This window comes from Myxine glutinosa, chromosome 1 (genome assembly GCF_964187855.1).
Source record: "Myxine glutinosa chromosome 1, kmMyxGlut1.1, whole genome shotgun sequence".
NCBI lineage: Eukaryota > Metazoa > Chordata > Myxini > Myxiniformes > Myxinidae > Myxine > Myxine glutinosa.
The window spans coordinates 253,175,398-253,198,673 of record NC_136261.1 but is presented as its reverse complement, the minus strand read 5'-3'; the positions used below and the strand labels follow the sequence as shown (position 1 = coordinate 253,198,673).

The 23,276-nt window shown below is 43.1% G+C and overlaps 1 protein-coding gene across 3 annotated transcripts in view; it reads right to left on the bottom strand.

Moving 5' to 3' along the window:
- The window catches only part of LOC137436439 (C-type lectin domain family 18 member A), a 133,248-nt gene that overhangs the window by 104,467 nt on the left and 5,505 nt on the right, over window positions 1-23,276 (bottom strand). For all 3 annotated transcript variants that reach the window (XM_068130235.2, XM_068130239.2, XM_078786018.1), the window contains exons 4-8: window positions 21,455-21,552; window positions 21,167-21,282; window positions 17,362-17,469; window positions 10,636-10,728; window positions 7,232-7,338 (exon numbers count right to left, since the gene is read on the bottom strand). In XM_068130235.2, coding sequence (XP_067986336.2) covers window positions 7,232-7,338; window positions 10,636-10,728; window positions 17,362-17,469; window positions 21,167-21,282; window positions 21,455-21,552 — 522 coding nt within the window. The remainder of the gene's footprint in view (window positions 1-7,231; window positions 7,339-10,635; window positions 10,729-17,361; window positions 17,470-21,166; window positions 21,283-21,454; window positions 21,553-23,276) is intronic.

The following is a 23,276-nucleotide window of genomic DNA, read 5'->3' as shown; positions in this document are numbered from 1 at the left end:
TATTCATACACTGTTTATATTCAATACATACACTGCCTACATTTGTTAAAGACATATGTAAAGGTGAAAGGGATGCTTATTAAAAAATGAAGTGAATGAGTTTTGGTGAAGGAGTTAGGTGGATTGAATGAGATGGAACAGCCGTTAAGCCATGAAGGAACCTTGTCCGAAATTTGTGCATCCAAAAAGACTCGATCATGTCTCAGAATTGTGGTGTGTGATCGATTTGTAATTGATTCTATGGCAGAGATTTTAATATCGTCTATTGAGTGATCGGGTTGATTAAAATGCACAGCGTAAGTCAGATATTTGCCCTGATTGGTGAGAAAGTTACTGATTTCTGACCGGGTGTTATTAAATCGTGTGTAGAGTGTGTTCTCAGTTTTTCCAACATATTGTTTGGTACATTATTGACAAGTGATTAGGTATATGACCCATGTAGATTTACAGCCCATACAGGAGGAGATGGGGAACTTTTGTCCGGTGCCTGAATTAAAAATACATCGAATTAAGATTATTGCCACTGCTTAACACACACAACAACAACAACAACAACAACAACAATAACAGGCATTTTAAGGCCATTTTCCCTGCAAGAGCGGGGATTAGCCTAGCGGTCCCCATGACAATGTTCTCCATTTTGCCCTATTTTCTGCATCTCCCCTTGTTAACCCCCTTGCCCGCATTTCTTCTTCGACCATCTTTAGCCAAGTCTTTCTCGGTCTTCCCCGTCCTCTACTTCCTTCTACATTCATTTCCATCACTCTTTTCAACCAGTCACTTTCATCCTTCCTCAACACATGACCAAACCATCTCAACCTGTTTCTCTTCACAGCATCCATCACAGGCTCTATTCCCATCATCTTTCGCAATTCATCATTTGTCTTCCTCTCTCTCAACGATACTCCACACATCCACCGAACCATTCGCATTTCCACCCTTTCCAGCCTTCGTTGCTGCTCTACGTTCATTACCCATGTCTCACTCCCATAAATCATAACACTTCTCACACATGCAGCATACACCTTTCCCTTCAGCTTCAATGACACTCCCCTCCTCGTCAGCACGCCACTCCATTCCCGAAACTTCTTCCATGCACATCTCACTCGAGCAACCGTTGCCGAGTCTGAAGCACCTTCTCCATTCAGCATGTCTACAAGGTAACAAAATGTTTTCACACCTTCCAGCTCCACGCCACCTCCAAGATCCAACTCAACATTTCCTCCATCTGCAGCTCCCTCTGTGCACACCTTACACTTGAATGTAGCTGCCACACTGGTTAATGACCCTCTCAAACCACTATATTTTTGATGAACCCACTCAGCGCACATTGTACATTGAATGGAATTCACTCCGACACCCTTCCTGCACACAGCACACGGCCACTTCCCAGTTCTTTCCACCTCGCCACATGCTTTACCACTTGCCATCACCTTCGTTTTTCCGATATTCACCTTCAGACCTTTTGTCTCCATACATTCCTTCCACTTGTTCATCTTCTCCTTCAGTCCATCTATACTTTCTGCAATCAACACCAGATCATCTGCAAACAACAACTCCCACGGTAAACCCTCTTTACGTTCTGAGCCAGCACCTCCATCACATCTACAAATAGTAGTGGACTAAGTAGCGACCCCTGATGCACTCCCACCTTCACCTCAAACTCACCGCTGTTCCGGTCCTTCATCCTTACAGCTGTGCGCGCTCTTTTGTACATTGCCATCACTACTCTGATCAACCATTCCTCCACTCCTAACTTCCTCAATGCCCATGTCACTACTTCACGTGGAACCCTATCGAATGCTTTCTCCAGATCAACAAACCCAAGAAAGAACCTCTTCTTCTTCTCCATATACTTCTCCTGCAACTGCCTCACAATAAAAAGCACGTCTGTCGTTCCTCTTCCTGGCATAAATCCAAACTGCATTTCGTCAATCTTCAATTTCTTCCTTATCCTCCTCTCCAACACCCTTTCCAATACCTTCATTCCATGCTCCAATAACTTTATCGCTGGATACGAGCCACAGTCCAGAGATCTGCAAACAACAACTCCCACGGTAAACCCTCTTTACGTTCTGAGCCAGCACCTCCATCACATCTACAAATAGAACTATGCAGTTTGGATAGTTCTATTTGCCCGCATTTGTGGTGGTTAGGCACTTTTGTGGCACTCCCACAACATATATCCCCAAATTCCAAATTTCCACCCTTATCTTCAACACAAATTCCTCATTGTTTCAATAGCGTTCTTCCTTCAACCAGACATTTCCCCTTGTATAGAGGGACGAGGGTACTCAGTTCCCAATCCACTGGAATGTGGCCTTCTTTCACCACCAGATTGCAGATCTCTGTCATTCTCTTCACACCCCAATTTCCCGCTGCCTTCAACATATCTCCCACAATTCCCGTCGGCCCTCCCGCTTTTCTACTCTTCATTGATTTTATCGCTTCCTCAACTTCCTTCTCGGTTATCTTCTCTGCCGGTCCTAAAACTGGGTTACTCTCTATGTTGCCACCCCATTCATTCTCTGCATTCAACAGTATTTCCATTTATCTCTTCCATCTTCCTTTAATTCCATCTGGGTCCACAACGATTTGTCCCTCTTCATCCTTCAAGCAACTCACCCCCATCACATCACACCTCTCTTTCGCTATCTGCTTTGCAATCCTGAATACCGCTCTCTGACCCTCTTCCGAATCCAAGCGTTCTCCGAACATTTTCCTCCATGCCTCCTGTGCCTTTGCTACCTCTTTCTTTGCAGCCTTCTTGGCTGCCTTATAACTTTCATGCTCTGCCTTTTCTGCCCCCATACCCTTCGCCTTCTGCCACTCCTTGAACTTCTTCCTCTTCTCGTCAATCTTCTTTCCAACTTCATCATCCCACCACCATGTTTCCGAGTGCCTCTGTGGTCCTTTTGTCCATCCACGTACCTCACCAACAGCTCCCAACAGACTATCTTTCATTGACATCCAACCACTTTCAAGCTCAACCACATCATCCTCCACCATACTCAGCCTCTCTTTTAATGCCTCCCTCACTGTCACCTCTTTCAACCTCCATACCTTCATTCTCGGTTGGTACTTCAGCCGCCGAGCTCTCCTCGCACCTTTCACCCTTATGTCGCAGACAACCAAGTGGTGCTGTGAAACAGCCTCCTCCCCCGGGATCACCTTGTGTCCCGGAGGTGCCCCCTATCTCGCCTACGCACCAGCAGGTAGTCAACGGTTGTCGTCGACCCACCTGACGTGTATGTAACAAGCTTATTATCCTCTTTCTGGAACTGCGTATTACAAATCAACAAATCAGATCCATCAGCAAATTCCAAAATCCTTTCACCTTCTCCATTTGTCACACCATATCCATAACCCCCATGAACTCCCTCAAAACCGTCCATACTCTTTTCCACATGTCCATTTAGGTCTCCTCCTACCACAACAAATTCCTCATCTTTCACGTTTTCCATCAGCTTCTCTATAGCACACCAGAACTTGTCCTTCTCTTCATCGCTCCGACCAACCTGCGGAGCATATCCCAAGATGATGTTCACCAAGAGCTTTCCAATCATCATTTTCACCATCAACCTTTCACTCACTCTAGTAAAACTCACCACACTGTCTCCAAACTCCTCAGAAAACAGGACACCAACACCATTCATGCCCTCCGGGCACCCTTGCCACACAAACTTTTATTTCTGTCCCTGCCTACCCTTCACCATTCTCACACCACTTCCCTTCCATCTCGTCTCCTTCTTGGCTGCCTTATAACTTTCATGCACACAACATATATCCACTCTTCTTCTGACCAATACTTCCACCACTTCTCCTGATCTCCCTGTCATTGTCCCTACATTCCATGTCCCAAACCTCAGAAACCGATCTCCACGTCGGGCATCAGACGTTTTGTCGTCATAAATGGAGTGATTTCCACCCTTGCTTCGATCGGGTTCCCCTCCTTGAGTTTCGACGAGAGGGAGTGGGGTCCTCCACGGGGTTCTTCGGGCTGTACCCTGCCCATATGTAGTTGTAATTGTCATGGTTCTCTTTTTGAGGCAATGTTTTTATGGCCGGATGCCCTTCCTGATGCCAACCCTTTTAGTCGCCTCTTACGACACGCAGGGATACGGTGTACCTATTCTAAACCGGGGTACACACCGGGTTAACACACACAATACCCCATATTATCAAAGTGGAATTATTTTTAATATTTTTTACAAAACAATTAAAAATGAAACATAAATATTTCATTTACATAAGTATTCAACCACTTGAGTTAATACTTCATAGAAGTGCATTTATCAGCGTTTACAATAGTTTACAATTTTCATCTGATAAGACCACATAATCTTTTGCCTCATGCTCTCAGAGTCTTTCACGTGCCTTTTTGCAAACTTCAGGTATGCTGACATGTGTCTTTTTCTCAGGAGTGGCTTCTGCCTGGTCACTCTCCCATAAAGCCTGGATTTGTAAAGTGCTGCAGAGATTGTTGTCCTTCCGGCAGGTTTTCCCATCTCAGCCAAGGAAATTTGTAGTTCTGTTAGAATGGTCATTGGGTTATTGGTCACCTCCCTGACCAAGGTCCTTGTTGCCCGGTTGCTCAGCTTAGTCGGACGGCCCCAGCTTGAGGAAGAGTCTGGGTAGTTCCATATTCTTTCCATCTCCTAATGATGGAGCTCACCATGCTTTTGGGAACTTTCAACTCTAAATAGATTGTTTTATACCCTTCCCCAGATCTATGTCTCCTCACAATTCTATATCGGAGTTCTACAGACAGTTTCTTGGACTTCATGGTGGAGTTTCTGCTCTGACATGCACTGTCAACTGTGGGACCTTATATAGAAAGATGTTTCTCTCCAAATCATGTCGAATCAATTGAATTGGCCCGCAGGTGGACTCCAATCATGTTGTAGGGACATCTCAAGGATGATCAAAGGTAATTGGATACACCTGAGTTCAATTTGGAGTGTCATAGCAAAAGGGTTGAATACTTATTGACTGAAGACATTTCAGCTTTTCATTTTAAATTGATTTTGTAAAAATTTCTGAAAAAAATCCACTTTGATATTATGGGGTATTACTATATATGTAGATTAGTGACAAAAAAATCTCAATTTAATCCATTTTAAATTCAGGCTGTAACAAAAAAAATGTGAAAAAAGTCAAGGGGTGTGAATACTTTCTGACGACATTGTACGTGTCGAGTAACATCCCTACATTCATTTTCATTTTTAAAAAATCTTAATTACTTGTATACATACAGTAGCAGACCTTCCTGTGAGAATCTTGAATATGTGTTTTAAATTCATTACATTTGAGTAAATACAAGAATATAAAACCAGAGGAATATTACAAATATGGAAATGAAAACTTGTTGATTCTGCCGTCCATTGACTTCGCTGTCACATATTGACATAATGTGCGTATGTGTTAAAAATAGTGGGGCTGGCTCTGGCCAAGTAGTTAAAAACGTGTTTTTGGCTTCACTGACTGCTGTTAGTTTGATTCCCATGGCTACTCATCAATACATAATAAGTGTGGCAAGTATACCAAACACCTCTCAACATGAGTTGAGTTCGGCCTTCATTCTGCAATAGGCTGGAATTTATATTTATGTTTATTACGGCACAAAACCTATCATGTATGAATCAATTTTGTGCTTTCGATAGCTTATAAATCTTTCTGCTTCATAATTTGTCTAAAAGATGATGGTAAAAAGCAATGATCTGATTCTGGGAGGTCAGCGGTTTGATTGTAACCCTAGACAAATCAAAGCAGACATTATAAATTGTATGTGCTGCTTCCTTGCCTGACACTCAGCACTTGAAGGATCGAACACAGACACAACCTGTACCACCATTTTTAGAGAGTTTTTACAGGGTGGCACGTACGGCAATGCCGTCTGGAACAGCGTTTGTCTGTCCGTCCGGTGTATGTATGTATGTATGTATGTATGTATGTATGTATGTATGTAATGTATGTATGTATGTATTCCCCTCACAAACGTCCACCAACCAGAGCTGAGGATATTCACTTGACAGGGGGACAGCACTTAGTAACCATTACAGTTGCATATTTTACTAAAATGAAATATAACAAGCGTTACGCCTCGGTCCCCCGTCGTTGAAGTGATGTAAGTTGACAAAGTGGAAGACGCAAGGCGGCCATCTTGGATTTTGACGTGGCGACCCAATTTTCAATAGCGTTCTTCCTTATGCCAAGATACATCCACACACCACATTAGAAGTTGGTACTTCGCTTATTTTTCAAGATATTCCACTCACAAGGTTCAGACATACATGGTGTCAGACATACATGGAGGCGGCCATCTTGGATTTTGACGTGGGTTGCACCCACACGCGAAATTAGAATTCAGTCCTTCGTTTACGCATGCATGCACGTACGCACGTTCGCACGCATGCACGGATGCACGCACGCCCGCACAGATGCACGCACACACGGACGGAGGGGAAAACCATACTCCCCCTTTCTCTCCGCGGTGCGACGGGGGACAATAACCTCCTGTAGAATGTTTTGGAGTCCCAGCAGGTGTAGTACGGTAGGTATGAGGTTTCAGAAGTTCCTCAATACAATTATGATTTTGAAATGCGATTGCATGGACCTTGCTCCCGAAACCGGAAGTGAACAGATGACCATGGTTCGCTGGTTTGATATCTCAATACAATCGTGATTTATCATTATATTTTGATATATTAACAGTACAGTATTAATTTGTGATTAGAATGATGAATGATGCTGTTTGGAATGAAAATATAGAGATATTGAGTTTATAGCAGAATGAGGAAATGATGTAAGGGTTTCCATCCATGACATTCGTGGATTCTCCATTTGCAGTTCGCCATTGACTGGATATAGCAACATTCAGACTGGGTACGTTTTTTGTCCAAGTCCTTCACGAACCTGCTGTCAATGCCTGACGTTCGACGAAAGGTGGGGTTTATTGAATTTTTTTTTAATACTGACAATTATTTGTTAACTGGTATCCACACTCAGGTCATACTATCATCCTCTTTAACTAAAGTATTAAACAAGCCTGACTACGCCGTTTTTAGACTATTGGTCTTGTTTTTACGTCAACTCATGGCTTACTCTGTATAATGTCACAAATTATGTTATGAATGCAACAAACGTGCCTCACGTTATTCTATCCTGCATACCGTTGTTGCACAAAGCACACACAAGGATTAGTGCTCACTGAACATAATACAACACTGACCTCGCAATGATTCTGGGCATTATAAAATGTTTTCGAGTCAGAAGACACCATGAAGCACGTGTTGTCCACCAGGACTGCACAGCTCGTCGTGGGAAATGGTGTCCTTTCTGAAGCAGAGTATAAAACACAGACACACATGTGTAAATATAAAGCTTGGCTCTAAGTCACCCAGGAAATGTTTTAAAAATTTGACGCAAGTCTAAAGAAAATATTAAGCCACCAGACCCGCTCTACCTGTTTGAATGCAGGGAGTTGCTCGAGTGCCATTTATCACATCAGACACTCTTCCTGATAATGATCTTGCCTGACAAGGCCTTTCCTCGGATAGAAAGTGTAATAATTATTTATCTCCATGTTCCTCGTTTTCCTTCCTTCTTTGCAACAGGACACAAAAAAAAATAAAAAAAATTGAGGACCAGTTCACTGGTAAATGGTAATTCCCTGCTTGTCGTTAAAGGCGGCAAAAAGGGTTGGCGTCAGGAAGGGCATCCGGCCGTAAAACATTGCTTCAAAAAAGGGGACCCGAAAAACACCAACAACCACAGTTCCCGAAAAAGGCCAACCCCCGCTTGCGGGGAAAAATGGCCTCTAAAGGTGGTTTTTTTTTTTTTTTTTTTTGCGGGTATCTTCCTGCTACCTCCCCAGCATGATCTTAATTATTTCTCCTCTTTGCTTTCAAAAAATCAAAACAAACAAAAAACCCGTTATTTTTCACTCGATAACGATTTTCATCTCTCGTTGAATTTTAATCTGCTTCTGATCCTACATCCCCCCACCCCCTCTCTTTTTCTCCAAAATTAATCTTAATTAAATATAAATGCTTGTTTTTCATTTTAAATTATTTTATATCATTTTAAAAATGCATTTCAACCCTTATATCTTCTTCAGAAATGCTACACGTGTTTTCCTTCACGATGAGATATGTCTTCTTCTTCTTTACAAAAATTATTTTTCAGAGCACTTTGTCAGCTGAGTGCTTGGACCACCAACACTCCCCCACACATACAGCGCCACATTTCACATGCCTTCAACAAGCGATCTTATCTCCTATCCCATGATCTTTATCTCCGTTTGTAAAAGTTGCGAATTTGGAATCAGAATAAGCATCCACCCCCACCCAACCCACTCAAAGCTTCATGTCCCCCCTTTCTGCATCCCTCCTCACCCCACCCTCTCAATGCTTCCCCCTCACCCCACCCTCTCAATGCTTCCCCCTCACCCCACCCCATTAATGCTTCCCTCATCTCAGATCACCAATTTGGTTTCAGACAAGGTCACTCCACCTTGGGTATGCTGCTTCTACTCACCCAACAATCTATGGAGGACCTCAATGTCAGACAGATCAGGTCCGTCTCTTTGGACATATCTCGTGTTTTTCATAGTCTGGCAACCTGTCTTACTCTCCAAACTCTCTGCCTATGGCATCCAAGGCCAACGCCACACGTGGCTTACTGACTTCCTCTACTCTCTTAGTCATGTGGCTCTCAATGGAATCCTCCTCTCTCTCTGTCAAGGCTGGAGTGTCCCAAAGCAGTGTCCTGGACCCAGTCTTATTCCTGATCTTCATAAATGATCTATCTGACCCTGGAAAATCCCCTTTATCTGTTTGTTGATGACTCCACCCTCTGCTGTGACATCCCTCATCCTTTAGACAGGCTGGTTGCAGCCTCTTCCATTTCTTCAGACCGTGACAAAAATCACAGTCTGGTCATACACTTGGAATATGTCTTTCAATCCTGACAAATCTCACACTTTCACTTTCACTCTCTGAAAAGACCATCTGACAAACCCCTCATCGTCACCTAAATCTACTTTCTTAACAATCCTCCTGAGGAAGTTCAGTCATTCAAACTCCTGGGTCTCACTGTAAACCATGATCATTCTTGGACAAACCACATTTCAAAGTTGGCCTCCAAAGTCAGCCACTGACTCGGCATCCTCCATTGTAGAAAGTCCTTCCGTGGCACACCTGAACTCCTATCCACTTACAAAGCTTTCTTCTGCAGCATGATGGAGTACTGCTCTCCCTTCAGGGCTGGCTCTCCAGCCTCACATCTGGCTCAGCTTGATGCTGTTGAAACCAAGGCCTTTAAGATTATTGGAGTCTCCCATGATGAGGCTGAGTCTATGGGATTATCACTTCGCCATCTCAGACAGGGCAGTGGTCTCTCTGTCTTCTGTCACCTTCTTTCTGGTCTTGCACCCTCTGCTCTTTCCCTGCTTTGTCACCCCAGCCCCCAGTTTTCTGCAGGGCACATACGGTCAATCATCATCCCCTTTCTGGTGAAACTACCTAAATCCAGGATCACTGCTAATCTCTACTCTTTTGTTCCTATTTTTTCCCACCTGTGAAACCAACTTCCACAGTCTCTACAATTTAATTCCTCCCTGCAGGTCTTCAAGACAGCTGTTCACCACCAAGACAATCCAAAACCATGATCTTTACTACCTTTTTTAACCACACTCCAATCCCTCCTTTATAATTTCCAGTTTGCCCTCCAGAGAGTTTCCTTCTATATCTGTCTTGTGACCCACATGCATCCTCTCCTGCCCCCCATTCCTCCCCACACCCATTGTTTGTCCAAGTCTGCCTCCATCTTAGCCTTCACCTCTGCTGTTCATGTTCCCCACTCTTTCTCTGCTGTTTCTTCCTTGTGTCCTGTTGCATCCTGTTCCGTTCAGTGTACTAGTACTTGCTCTTCCACAAGCCTTGTCTATGTATACAAAAAGAGAGCCAGCAAGACTATTAGAGGTTGCAAGATAAAGGGAGTTGTGCATGCGTGCGCCATTTTTTCCCAACCCAGGACCACCCAATGGCTGGTCCCCATTGGTGGTGGCTCGGGATGGGGGCAGCGCTTTTCCAGGGCATCCATCCTGGCCCCCATCCAGAAACTTCCTGCAGCTTATCGCAGTCTGCCTTGTGCCCTTGTGAGATTCGCCATACCTGCTCTGCTTCCCACCTCACAGCGATGGCCTGCTCACAATGGCCAATGGCCGTTCATAATCCGTCCAATGAAGTGCAAAAGACTTCCATTGTGCCGTTTTGTGGCCGCAAGTCCTCACCTGGCCCAGCCCACTAACAGGAGCTTTTTACACATACAGTCATATCCCCATATACTGTCTATTAATTACATATGCTGCCTCATCAGCATCATGTTTAACAAGCCGATTTACTCTGACATTCCCCGTTTACAGGAGTAAATCTACGATATGTTACGCAAATCACATGAACCATGTTATTCTTACAACAATCTAGCTATGGACCCGCCTTCCACATAACAAAATTTTTCATAATACTGTATGACGTATTTTCATGCAAGAAGCTTTTAATTTTTTTCATTGAAGTATGTCTGTCATTATCTGTGAATGTGGTTGTGTTCGCAGAAGGGTTTGAGTACCATCACCTGCACATGTTTGACCACCAAATCCCGAGTCGCAGAGGCAAGAACATGCTTCCTCTCGGTACCTTCCATGGACACAGTGTCGAGTGCATTTCACTGGTACATGGGAGAGATTGAAAGGCTTAATCAGTTAGACTGCAAAAGATAATGAAGGACGAATTCCAAATTCCTGCCCGAACATTAGTCGAACATCAGGCCTGGCCATCAGGTTCGTGAAAGACATGTGCCAAGCTTCCCCCGGCCAACTCCACAAAAATGTGGGAATAATTGTGGCCGTTAAAGAATTCTAGCCAGAACGACCACGACAAAGAAACTAAAAGTGTCCTTTATGACTCGTTTGGAAAGAAAGGGAAGAACATTGGACGACAATTAGCGATTTTAGACAAAAATGCATTTTAAATGAAATGAAGGCCTGTAATATAAAATCCATTCAGAGTCCCTCATGGCTTTATTTCGCCTCCAATTCACCATGTGATTTCATTTCTCGTGGTTTCTAAGATGGTTTAAGACTTGGTTGCAGCAAAAGATGAGAAAATCAGATGAATATTGGCGTTTTATTGACAAAAATGCAAATTACAATAGCCGTTTTCAATGTATCTGGTCGGACTTGATGTGGGGACGTGGAGAGAGGGGAATATGGGTGAGGAGGGAGAGGAGAGAGGAGGGAAAGGAGAGAGGGAGAGGAGGTTGAGAAGAGAAGAGGGAGAGGAGAGAGGGGGGCAAGGAGAGAGGGAGAGGAGGATGAGAAGAGAGGAGAGTGAGAGGAGAGAGGAGAGAGGAGGGAAAGGAGAGAGGGAGAGGAGGTTGAGAAGAGAGGCGAGTGAGAGGAGAGAGGGGGGAAAGGAGAGAGGGAGAGGAGGATGAGAAGAGAGGAGAGTGAGAGGAGAGAGGAGAGAGAGGGGGCAAAGGAGAGAGGGAGAGGAGGTTGAGAAGAGAGGAGAGTGAGAGGAGAGAGGAGAGAGAGGGGGGAAAGGAGAGAGGGAGAGGAGGTTGAGAAGAGAGGAGAGTGAGAGGACGGAGGACAGAGAGGGGGCAAAGGAGAGAGGGAGAGGAGGTTGAGAAGAGAGGAGAGTGAGAGGAGAGAGGAGAGAGGAGAGAGAGGGGGCAAAGGAGAGAGGGAGAGGAGGTTGAGAAGAGAGGAGAGTGAGAGGAGAGAGGGGGGAAAGGAGAGAGGCAGAGGAGGTTGAGAAGAGAGGAGAGTGAGAGGAGAGAGGGGGGAAGGAGAGAGGGAGAGGAGGTTGAGAAGAGAGGAGGGAGAGGAGAGAGGGGGGAAAGGAGAGAGGGAGAGGAGGCTGAGAAGAGAGGAGAGTGAGAGGAGAGAGGAGAGAGAGGGGGCAAAGGAGAGAGGGAGAGGAGGTTGAGAAGAGAGGCGAGTGAGAGGAGAGAGGAGAGAGAGGGGGGAAAGGAGAGAGGGAGAGGAGGTTGAGAAGAGAGGAGAGTGAGAGGACGGAGGCGAGAGAGGGGCAAAGGAGAGAGGGAGAGGAGGTTGAGAAGAGAGGAGAGTGAGAGGAGAGAGGAGAGAGAGGGGGAAAAGGAGAGAGGGAGAGGAGGTTGAGAAGAGAGGAGAGTGAGAGGAGAGAGGAGAGAGAGGGGGCAAAGGAGAGAGGGAGAGGAAGTTGAGAATAGAGGAGGGAGAGGAGAGAGTTGAGAGGCGGGGAGGCGGGGGAGGCGAGAGGAGAGAGGTAAGAGAGGGTGAGGAGAGATGGGGAAAAGGAGAGAGGGAGAGGAGGTGGAGAAGAGAGGAGAGTGAGAGGAGAGAGGAGAGAGAGGGGGCAAAGGAGAGAGGGAGAGGAAGTTGAGAAGAGAGGAGGGAGAGGAGAGAGTTGAGAGGCGGGGAGGCGGGGGAGGCGAGAGGAGAGAGGTAAGAGAGGGTGAGGAGAGATGGGGAAAAGGAGAGAGGGAGAGGAGGTGGAGAAGGGAGGAGAGTGAGAGGAGAGAGGAGAGAGAGGGGGGAAAGGAGAGAGGGAGAAGAGGTTGAGAAGAGAGGAGAGTGAGAGGAGAGAGGCGGGAGAGGAGAGAGGCGGGAGAGGAGAGAGGAGAGGCGGAAGAGGAGAGGAGAGAGGGAGGGTGAGACGAGAGGGGGAGAGGTGGTGAGGTGAGAGAGGAGAGAGGAGAGAGGCCTGGAGACGTTCCCACACAAATATATATACACTAGCTTGGCTCGGCTCGCTGCGCTCGCCTCACCAAGCGTCGATACTGAGGAACGGGCTTATTTTAGCTGAGGCTAATGACTGTACCTGAGTTGCTGTGTTGTCATGATTTACACCAATCATAATACAAACAATTACTTTGCACAAATGTATTTGTTGTGTTTGTGATATTACATTTTTATTGGAAATTTAGGTTGAAGATTTAGGTTGAATTTTTTTTTTTTCAAGAAAGAACCCCTCATCACATACATAGGGGAGGGGTAGGTGCAGACTGGAAGTTTGGGACGATTACACCTCACCACCAAGTAATTCAAAACACCTCACCACCAAGTAATTCAAAACACCTCACCACCACGAAATTAAAAACACCTCACCACCACGAAATTAAAAACACCTCACCACCACGAAATTAAAAACACCTCACCACCACGAAATTAAAAACACCTCACCACCACGGAAATTAAAAACACCTCACAGCCATAAAACACGAAAATAAAAACACCTCACAGCCATAAAACACGAAATTAAAAACACCTAACAGCCATAAAACACGTAATAAAAACACCTCACCACCACGAAATTAAAAACACCTCACATCCTTAAAACACGTAATAAAAACACCTCACAGCCATAAAACACGAAAATAAAACACCTCACAGCGATAAAACACGTAATAAAAACACCTCACATCCATAAAACACGTAATAAAAACACCTCACCACCACGAAATTAAAAACACCTCACAGCCATAAAACACGCAATAAAAACACCTCACAGCCAAAAAACACGTAATAAAAACACCTCACCACCACGAAATTAAAAACACCTCACAGCCATAAAACACGTACTAAAAACACCTTACACCACAAAATTAAAAACACCTCACAGCCATAAAACACGTAATAAAAACATCTTACACCACAAAATTAAAAACACCTCACAGCCATAAAACACGTAATAAAAACACCTCACCACCACGAAATTAAAAACACCTCACAGCCATGAAACACGTAATAAAAACACCTCACCACCACGAAATTAAAAACACCTCACATCCTTAAAACACGTAATAAAAACACCTCACAGCCATAAAACACGAAAATAAAACACCTCACAGCGATAAAACACGTAATAAAAACACCTCACATCCATAAAACACGTAATAAAAACACCTCACCACCACGAAATTAAAAACACCTCACAGCCATAAAACACGCAATAAAAACACCTCACAGCCAAAAAACACGTAATAAAAACACCTCACCACCACGAAATTAAAAACACCTCACAGCCATAAAACACGTACTAAAAACACCTTACACCACAAAATTAAAAACACCTCACAGCCATAAAACACGTAATAAAAACATCTTACACCACAAAATTAAAAACACCTCACAGCCATAAAACACGTAATAAAAACACCTTACATCACAAAATTAAAAACAACTCACAGCCATAAAACACGTAATAAAAACACCTTACCACCACAAAATTAAAAACACATCACAGCCGTAAAACACGGAATAAAAACACCTCACCACCACGTAATTCAAAACACCTCACCACCACGTAATTCATAACACCTCACCACCACGTAATTCAAAACACCTCACCACCATGTGATTTAAAAACACCTCACCACCACATAAATATAAATAACTCACCACCACGTAATTCAAAATACCTCACCACAACGTAATTCAAAACACCTCACCACCACGTCATTTAAAAACACCTCACCACAACATAATTCAAAATACCTCACCACCACGTGATTCAAAACCACTACAACGTTATTAAAAACACTTCACAACCACGGAAACAAAAGTTTGAGGGAGTCGTTAAGTGACAACACAGACACTGCCCAGATGTGTAGATATATCGATAAATGACTGTACCCGAGTTGCCGTTTTGTCATGGTTTAAACCAATCATAATTCAAACAATTATTTTGCACAAATGTATTTGTAATATACGTGATGTCACATTTTATAAACAATTGAAGTTGAAAACTTAAGTTGAAAAAAAAAATGTTTCCCGAAAAAATTCCCCAAAAAAATAAACAATAATAATTGGAAAATTTTTCTAAAAAAATACCCTTAGGACATACCGACGGGAGAGATATGTGCATACCAGAAGTTTGGTACGATTTCACAAAAGTTTGAGAAAGTAGTTCATTGACAAGACAAGCCAAGACAACACAGACACTGCACAGATTATATATATATACATACTGTACACACACGCATGTATATAATTGGAAGAAATTAAATATGTTACGGACGTAGCTTCAGGTCGATCTTTTATTTTCGACAAGTTTTCGGCCAATTAGGCCTTCTTCTCAGTCTACAAGAACAGCAGGCATGCATTTAAATGTATGTATGTATGTATGTATATATGTATATATATATACATATATATATATATATATATATATATATATATATATATATATATATATATATATATATATATATATATATACAGTATATATATATATATATATATATATATATATATATATATATATATATATATATATATATATATATATATATATATATATATATATATATATATATATATATATATATATATGTATAGACGGCATTTAATGTGGAATATTTTTTTTGTGGGGGTGAACTTATTTTTCAAAATGACTTAGAACCAAAAGTTCATTGGAATAATGTTGAAATTATTCTAGATTTTATTAATGTGACATTTAAAAGAAACAAAAACCACATTTGACATTTCAAAGCAAATAAATTGATCCTTGAAAGTGATGTAAACTGATATCGAACGCAATTCACGGACAGTACTGTGTTAAACTTCTGTACGTTTTCCAGAAGGAGCTCTTTATTTTGCACATTAGCCAAAAAATATTTCAACAAAAACAAAAATTTAATTACGACTGGGATTACGGACAGTAAAATTACAGTTCAGTACTCCGTGTAACCCCCACGAGCATTCAGGAGAGCACGTACACGTCGAGGCATGCTGTTCACGAGATTTGCCACGGTTTGGACAGGAATCGCTTGCCATGCAGTGACAATAGTCTGCTGCAATTCATGCACAGAGGTCGGCTGCTGGTCCAAGTTTTCGATTTGACGCGTTAATTCTGCCCACAATTTCTCTATCGGATTCATATCCGGGGACATGGCAGGCCACTCCATATGCTCTACACCACGGTCAGCAAGAAAGTGTTGGATCATGCGAGCACGATGAGGCCGTGCATTGGCATCCTTTAAGGCAAAGTTTCCTCGAAAGGCTGCACGAGCAAATGGAAGCAATGTTTCTTCCAGAATGACCCTGTACTTGAACTGGTTCAGGTTTCCATTCAGAAAAACCAAGTCAGTTTTGCCCCCTGCATGAAAAGCAGCCCAAACGGTCACCCCACCACCTCCAGCTTGGACTCTTGGCACTATACAATCTTCGTTGTGGGCTTCATGCACTTGTCTGCGCACTCGGACGCGGCCATTTTGATGATAGACCAGAAATCTAGACTCGTCACTGAAGGTCACGTGATTCCAGTGTCCTGGCTGCCATTGACGGTGCTCTCTGGCCCACTGCAATCGCCGCTGGCTGTGTTGTCTGGACACGCGTGGCTTTCTCAGGGGACGCCTGGCACGATAGCCTGCTTGAACCAGTCGTTGGTTGACTAGCCTTCTGCATACAGGCACATTTGTCAGTTGCTGCCACTCAGCCCTAAGCCGATTAGCTGACTTGGTACGGCCATTGCAGACTAACCGGTGCAGCTGGCGATCATCTCTCCTTGTGGTTCTGCGTGGACGTCCTGGCCTCGGTATTGGAGTAGGGACACCCCTCTGAGCATTTCGTTTCAGGATCTTTGACACCTGACCTTGAGTGATGCCATACTGCTGAGCAATAGCACGTTGTTTCATGCCAGAATTTCGTAAAGCCACCTCTCCATGACAAACAGCATTGTCAAGTTGACGGACCATCTCCAGAGGAAGCGGCAATAACTTTTGTAGACGTGCAGCAGTTGTTTTCCACTAATACAGAACGCAACAACCCTTATATACCCAATTGTGAAGCCAATCGTCAAATGTACCTGTCCTTACATTTTGTCACGCCACCTGTGATATAATCCTGTTATTGACTTCTTGCTGCGAAAGACAATCAGTGACATGGTTCTTTCAACAAAGACATCACCGAAGGGTAAAATAAACTCACCAGATTGATATACTGAGTTCAGAAAGTAAACCCAAGTCAAGAAAAAAAAAATATTCCATATTAAATGCCAAGTCTGTATATATATATAGACTGCACTATATATATATACAGATATATATTTTCTGTATATATATATGCAGTACTTCGCAGAAAAGATAGTAAAATATATCTATCAAGTATATATATAGATAGATATATTCTCATGGTTCTGTCAAGAAATCGTCAAAATTTCGGTTAATCTTTGCTTTTGACAAATGCAAATACTTGTGTATGAGTATGAACATAAATGCACGATGACATTATGAGACATTTGTAGCCTTTAAATTTTTTTGAAAAAAACAAAACGAAAACGTACAAAATGAAAAATGTTAATAAAAACTGACCTTCGCAGTACTTTCCAGAGTAGGCAAGAACACACTCACACTTGCACGTTTTTGTGTTGAGCTGTCCATTATGACCGCAATTCATCCGGCAGTGGTTCTGAGGGATCTCTGAGCAAAACCAGGATTAGAAGGACCTCCATCATGTCAATAAACTTCTCTGTCCAATACAATAATTGTATAAGAATGTTGATCAGTACCGGTATATTAAAATTAAGTGAAAACAAAAATGGGTGATCGGTTAATTATAAAATTAAAATAGTTGAAAAAAGTCTACACAGAAAATGAATTGTTTTTAAAGTTAGTCGATTAGTTTTAATGTCACACAACGAAAATAATGATCACATCCAGTAGATATGAAACTCTGTGCTATACTATAATCTGTGCAGATTCTATACTATACTATAATCTATAATCTGTGCAAAACTCTATATAATCTGAGCAGTGTCTGTGTTGTGTTGTCTTGTCTTGTCTTGTCAATGAACTACTTTCTCAAACTTTTGTGAAATCGTACCAAACTTCTGGTATGCACATATCTCTCCCGTCGGTATCGGTTTCTTCAAGTGGACCGGTACAAAAGTTGACATCCCTCTTCTTGCTTTGGTGGACTTCTGTTCTGAGGATTATGCAATACAATGCTCTGTAAGTCTGATGTCAATCACTTAATTAAAAGGTTTGTGGGAATCTTACTATAATTCACGAAATGTCCGCCTGTCCGTCCGTTCGAAGGTACGGCAATAACGGCTGAACCAATCGCAACGATATTTTGGGTGGGTAATCCTGGGACCCCCTGGAGTAAAATAGGCTATATTGTTTTTCCAATTTTTCCAATTTTCCAGTTTTTCCAAACACGATGGAATAATATTTACCGATATGAACGGTGATTTTTTTTTTGTTTATTTTTTTTTGTTTTTTTTGTCTACAAGATCGAGGCTCGTGAAGGAGCGAACATTTATCACACAGAAAGACAAACCGACAAACCGACACATAAAACAAAAAGCATCGGGAGCGGTAGACAAGATGGGGAGAGAGGGGGAAGGACACAAACACAACATTTGAGAGCAGGAACCGAGAGACATGGACACATCGAGAGAACTGTGGGAGGGAGAGGGCTTTGGGGGGGAGGCATGGGAAAGGGGGTGGGAGAGGCATAAAACATATGGACACTGCCAGGACTACCAGGAAGGAGGTTGGAATTACAAACAAGGTGGATCTGGGGTGAATTAGTGGGGGTAGAAAAGATCAAGGTTTTGGATGGGGGAAGATAAGAGATGGTGGTGAACAGCTGTTTTAAAGACCTGGAGGGAGGAGTGGGATTGAAGGGAGTGTGGGAGTTTGTTCCAGAGGCGGGAGAAAAGAGGAATGAAGGAGTGAAGGTGAGCAGAGAGCTGAGATTTTGGCAGTTTAACCATCAGAGGCTTGCTGGCAGATCTTGTGCGACCTGTAGGAATATTTGGGGGACAGAGCACAGAGAGAGCTGGGGGAGCAAGGCCGGAGAGGAGTCGGTAGAAGACAGAAAGACCACCTACCTGCCTGCGGTGAGTGAGTGAAAGGCCCTCAGAGATAGCTTCATCGCGGGAGATTCCAATGATTCTGAAAGCTTTGGTTTCAACAGCGTGAAGCCGAGCTAGGTGTGAGGCAGGAGCACCAGCCCATAGGGGAGAACAGTATTCCATTGAGCTGCGGATGAAAGCCTTGTATGTGGTGAGGAGCTCAGGTGTGCCTAGGAAGGACTTCGCACGACGGAGGATGCCCAGTCGGCGACTGGCTTTGCAGGCCAGCTTGGAAATGTGGTTTTCCCAAGAAAGATCATGGCAGATAGTGAGACCCAAAAGCTTGAGCGACAGAACTTCTTGGAGAGGATTGTTGAGAAAGTAGATGGGAGGGTTGTCCAGTCGATCTTTTCGGAGAGACATAGTAAGAGTGTGAGATTTGTCAGGATTGAAAGACATGTTCCACTTGTTTGACCAGTCTGTGATTTTGTCCAGTGATGTGGCTTTTATTGAAATTCTTCAAATACTGTTTAGATTTTGATGACAATTATGAACCTGCCGCGAATGCGGAAGTGGACAGATGACGGCAATGCGCGGGTTTGATAATATCCCAATACAACCATCATTCAATCGTAATGTTTAATTGTTAAACGTTAATCGTGTTAATCGTTTTGTTAAAGTATCAATTGATGATTGGAATTGAGAGAATATAATTACGATTTTGAATTCGTAATTGTATTCACCCAACCGTACGGAACTTCACATCATGATTTAAATGTTTGTTTATGTCACAAATGTTGTTAAAGTTTATTTCTTATATTAATGTTATTTAATTTCTGATTGGAGTTATGCTGTTTGGAATGAAAAAAGAGATATCGAGTTCAAGTGAATAACGAAATGCCGTGATGGTTTCTACTTTCTAAACGTGAAATTCACGGATCGCCATATGCAGATTCGCCATTGACTGGATATAGAACAAACGTAACCGTTTGTTTGCGAACGGGTACGTTTTTCATGGAAGTCCTTCACGAACTTGCTGTCCATGTCTGATGTGCGACTGAAGGTGCTACAGCAATATGGAATTTATTGGTTTCATGCTTTAGCATTCGCCGTTTCTGCATTGTCTGTTTGCTTCTGGCCTCCCACCCGTGCGTAGCACGGGTACCTCACTAGTTGATGTAATGCTATTCCGTTTTCAGCCACAATTATTTACATCAAATAATGTGCTACACACAACACATAAAAAATGAAATACAGAAATATCTAATTTACATTGAGTATTCAACCACCTGAGTCAATACTTCGTAGAAGCACCTTTGACAGTAATTACAGTTTCAAGTCTTCTTGGGTATGTCTGTATCGACTTTGCACACCTGGATTTGGGGAGTTTCTCACATTCTTCCTTGCAGATTTGCTCAAGCTATGTCATGTTGGATGGGGAGTGTCAGTGATCAGCAATCTTCAAGTTTTTCCACAGATTCTCAATGGGATTCAAGTCTGGGTTTTGGCTGGGCCACTCAAGGACTTTCACGTTCTTGTCCTGTAGCTATTCCATTGTTGATTTGGCTTTATGCTTGGGGGGGTGGGATCATAGTCCTGTTGGAACGTAAAGCTTCGCTGCAGTCTAAGGTCTATTGCACTCTGAAGCAGGTTGTCCTCAAGGATTTGCCGGTATTTGGCTCCATTAATTGTTCCCTTTACCCGAATACGTCTTCCAGTCCTTGCTGCTGAAAAGCATCCCAATGGCATTATGCTGCCATCACAATGCCGCACGGTAGGTCGCAATGTCACAGTGCATGGGCTCCACTTTTGTTCCTCATCTACATTAACAAGTCTCCACTTAACTTGAAAAATATTCATTGCCACTTTACAGATATTTCCACCTCTTAACTTCTTATTCATTGATTTAACTGCTTGTTGCATGTCCACCATCTTCCATGATCCTAGACCTCCTGAAGAAAAAACTTCAGAAGAAATTACCAACACATTTGCTCTTTGCATACAATTTGGAACCATGTCACAGTCTGCTTGCTAAATGGGTAACCTCAACCAAAACGTGAGCTCTTTCTTTTGCACAACGTTAATGGATAGAACTACAGTATCAATGACAATCATTCCACCAACGAGGTGTCCTTCCTACTTGATGTTTTTGTACAATTGTAATAACCAAGTAAACTTCTCCCGGTGTTGTTTCGCACTTCCATAAGCTTTGACTTCTGTAAATGGAAGGAAAATGATGTGGTGCTGGAACGCATGTCTTGAGTATGTGCCGACATGCATTGCATCAGGATCTTGATTGTCAGGGTATTTCTTACCACAAAGGCCTCCGCCTTGGTAGCCCAAGCAACCGGACTTTGTGGAGGTGCAAAGGGAACACCAAAGACCAGGCTTGTATGGGGCGATGATGTGCCCATTCAGTCTCCAGTTCCCCCTGAGATCCATTAGGAATGGGCCAAAAACACAACATGAACTGAAGCATAGTTCCAAGTAACTGAATTATGTAAATCAACTTAATAAATGTGTTTGTTATTGTTTTTTTAAGCATGTAGTCAGGTGTCTGATGCAGCAATCAGCAAAGCAATGTCAACTTTAAAATGTCTTACCCAGGGAAATAAACACACAAAAAGAGATCTTCTAAATTTTCTCTTCGCTGGCAGCTATACCTGGCACATCCAATCTTCTGGGATGAAGCCCAAATAATCTGGAAGAAAAAAAAGTAAAGGTTTGTTCACTTACTACAGGAAATTTGGTTCAGGATTTTGAACTTGGTTTCACTTGTTTCAACTGGTCCAAGTTGTCGATTTGACGCGTTAATTCTGCCCACAAGTTCTCTATCGGATTCATATCCGGAGACATGGCAGGCCACTCCATATGCTCTACACCACGGTCAGCAAGAAAGTGTTGGATCATGCAAGCACGATGAGGCCGTGCATTGTCATCTTGGAAGACAAAGTTTCCTCGAAAGGCTGCACGAGTAAATGGAAGCAATGTTTCTTCCAGAATGACCCTGTACTTGAACTGGTTCAGGTTTCCATTCAGAACAACCAGGTCAGTTTTGCCCCCTGCATGAAAAGCAGCCCAAACGGTCACCCCACCACCTCCAGCTTGGACTCTTGGCACTATACAATCTTCGTTGTGGGCTTCATGCACTTGGCTGCACACTCGGACGTGGCCATCTTGACGATAGACCAGAAATCTAGACTCGTCACTGAAGGTCACGTGATTCCAGTGTCCTGGCTGCCATCGACGGTGCTCTCTGGCCCACTGCAATCGGCACTGGCTATGCTGTCTGGTCAGGCGTGGCTTTCTCAGGGGAGGCCTGGCACGATAGCCACAGTCATTGGTTGACTTGAACCAGTCATTGGTTGACTAGCCTTCTGGATACAGGCACATTTGTCAGTTGCTGCCACTCAGCCCTAAGCCGATTAGCTGACTTGGTACGGCCATTGCGGACTAACCGGTGCAGCTGGCGATCATCTCTCCTTGTGGTTCTGCGTGGACGTCCTGGGCTCGGTATTGGAGTAGGGACACCCCTCTGAGCATTTCGCTTCAGGATCTTTGACACCTGACCTTGAGTGATGCCATACTGCCGAGCAATAGCACGCTGTTTCATGCCAGAATTTCGTAAAGCCACCACTCCATGACAAATAGCATTGTCAAGTTGACAGACCACCTCCAGAGGAAGCGGTAATAACTTTTGTAGACGTGCAATAGTTGTTTTCCACTAATACAGAATGCAACAACCCTTATATACCCAATTGTGAAGCCAATCGTCAAATGTACTTGTCCTTACATTTTGTCACGCCACCTGTGATATTATCCTGTTGTTGACTTCTTGCTGCGAAAGATAATCAGTGACATGGTTCTTTTGACAAAGAAATCACCGAAGCGTAAATGAAACTCACCAGATTGATATACTGAGTTCAGAAAGTAAACCCAAGTCAAGAAAAAAAAATATTCCATATTAAATGCCAAGTCTGTATATATATATAAATAAATATATATGTATGTATAACTTTATGGAGGGGTGTGGGTGTTGGTGAGAACAGTTTTGGGGGGAGGGGGGGAAGAATGTACACCAACTACACACTATCACTTGACGAGACCCTCTCACAGAAATCAGGTATTCACACTCAGCACAGATGAACATTGTACACAATCACCGAACCATATTCAAGCTACCTTCATGTCCTGCTAAAATACCGAGATAACAATAGGAAACATGACAAACAGCCAGGAAAAGACATAAAATGTCATGACCCCCATGGTTTTATTAAGTTTGCTGTGCAGAGTTAAAGGCCGTCAGTCAGCCATCTTTGGTCAGATTACAAAACAAAATATTCTGCATATGTATACTCTCATGTACTGTCTTTGTGCCAAGTTTGAACAAAATAAGTCCATACATCTCCGAGATATAGTTGCGGA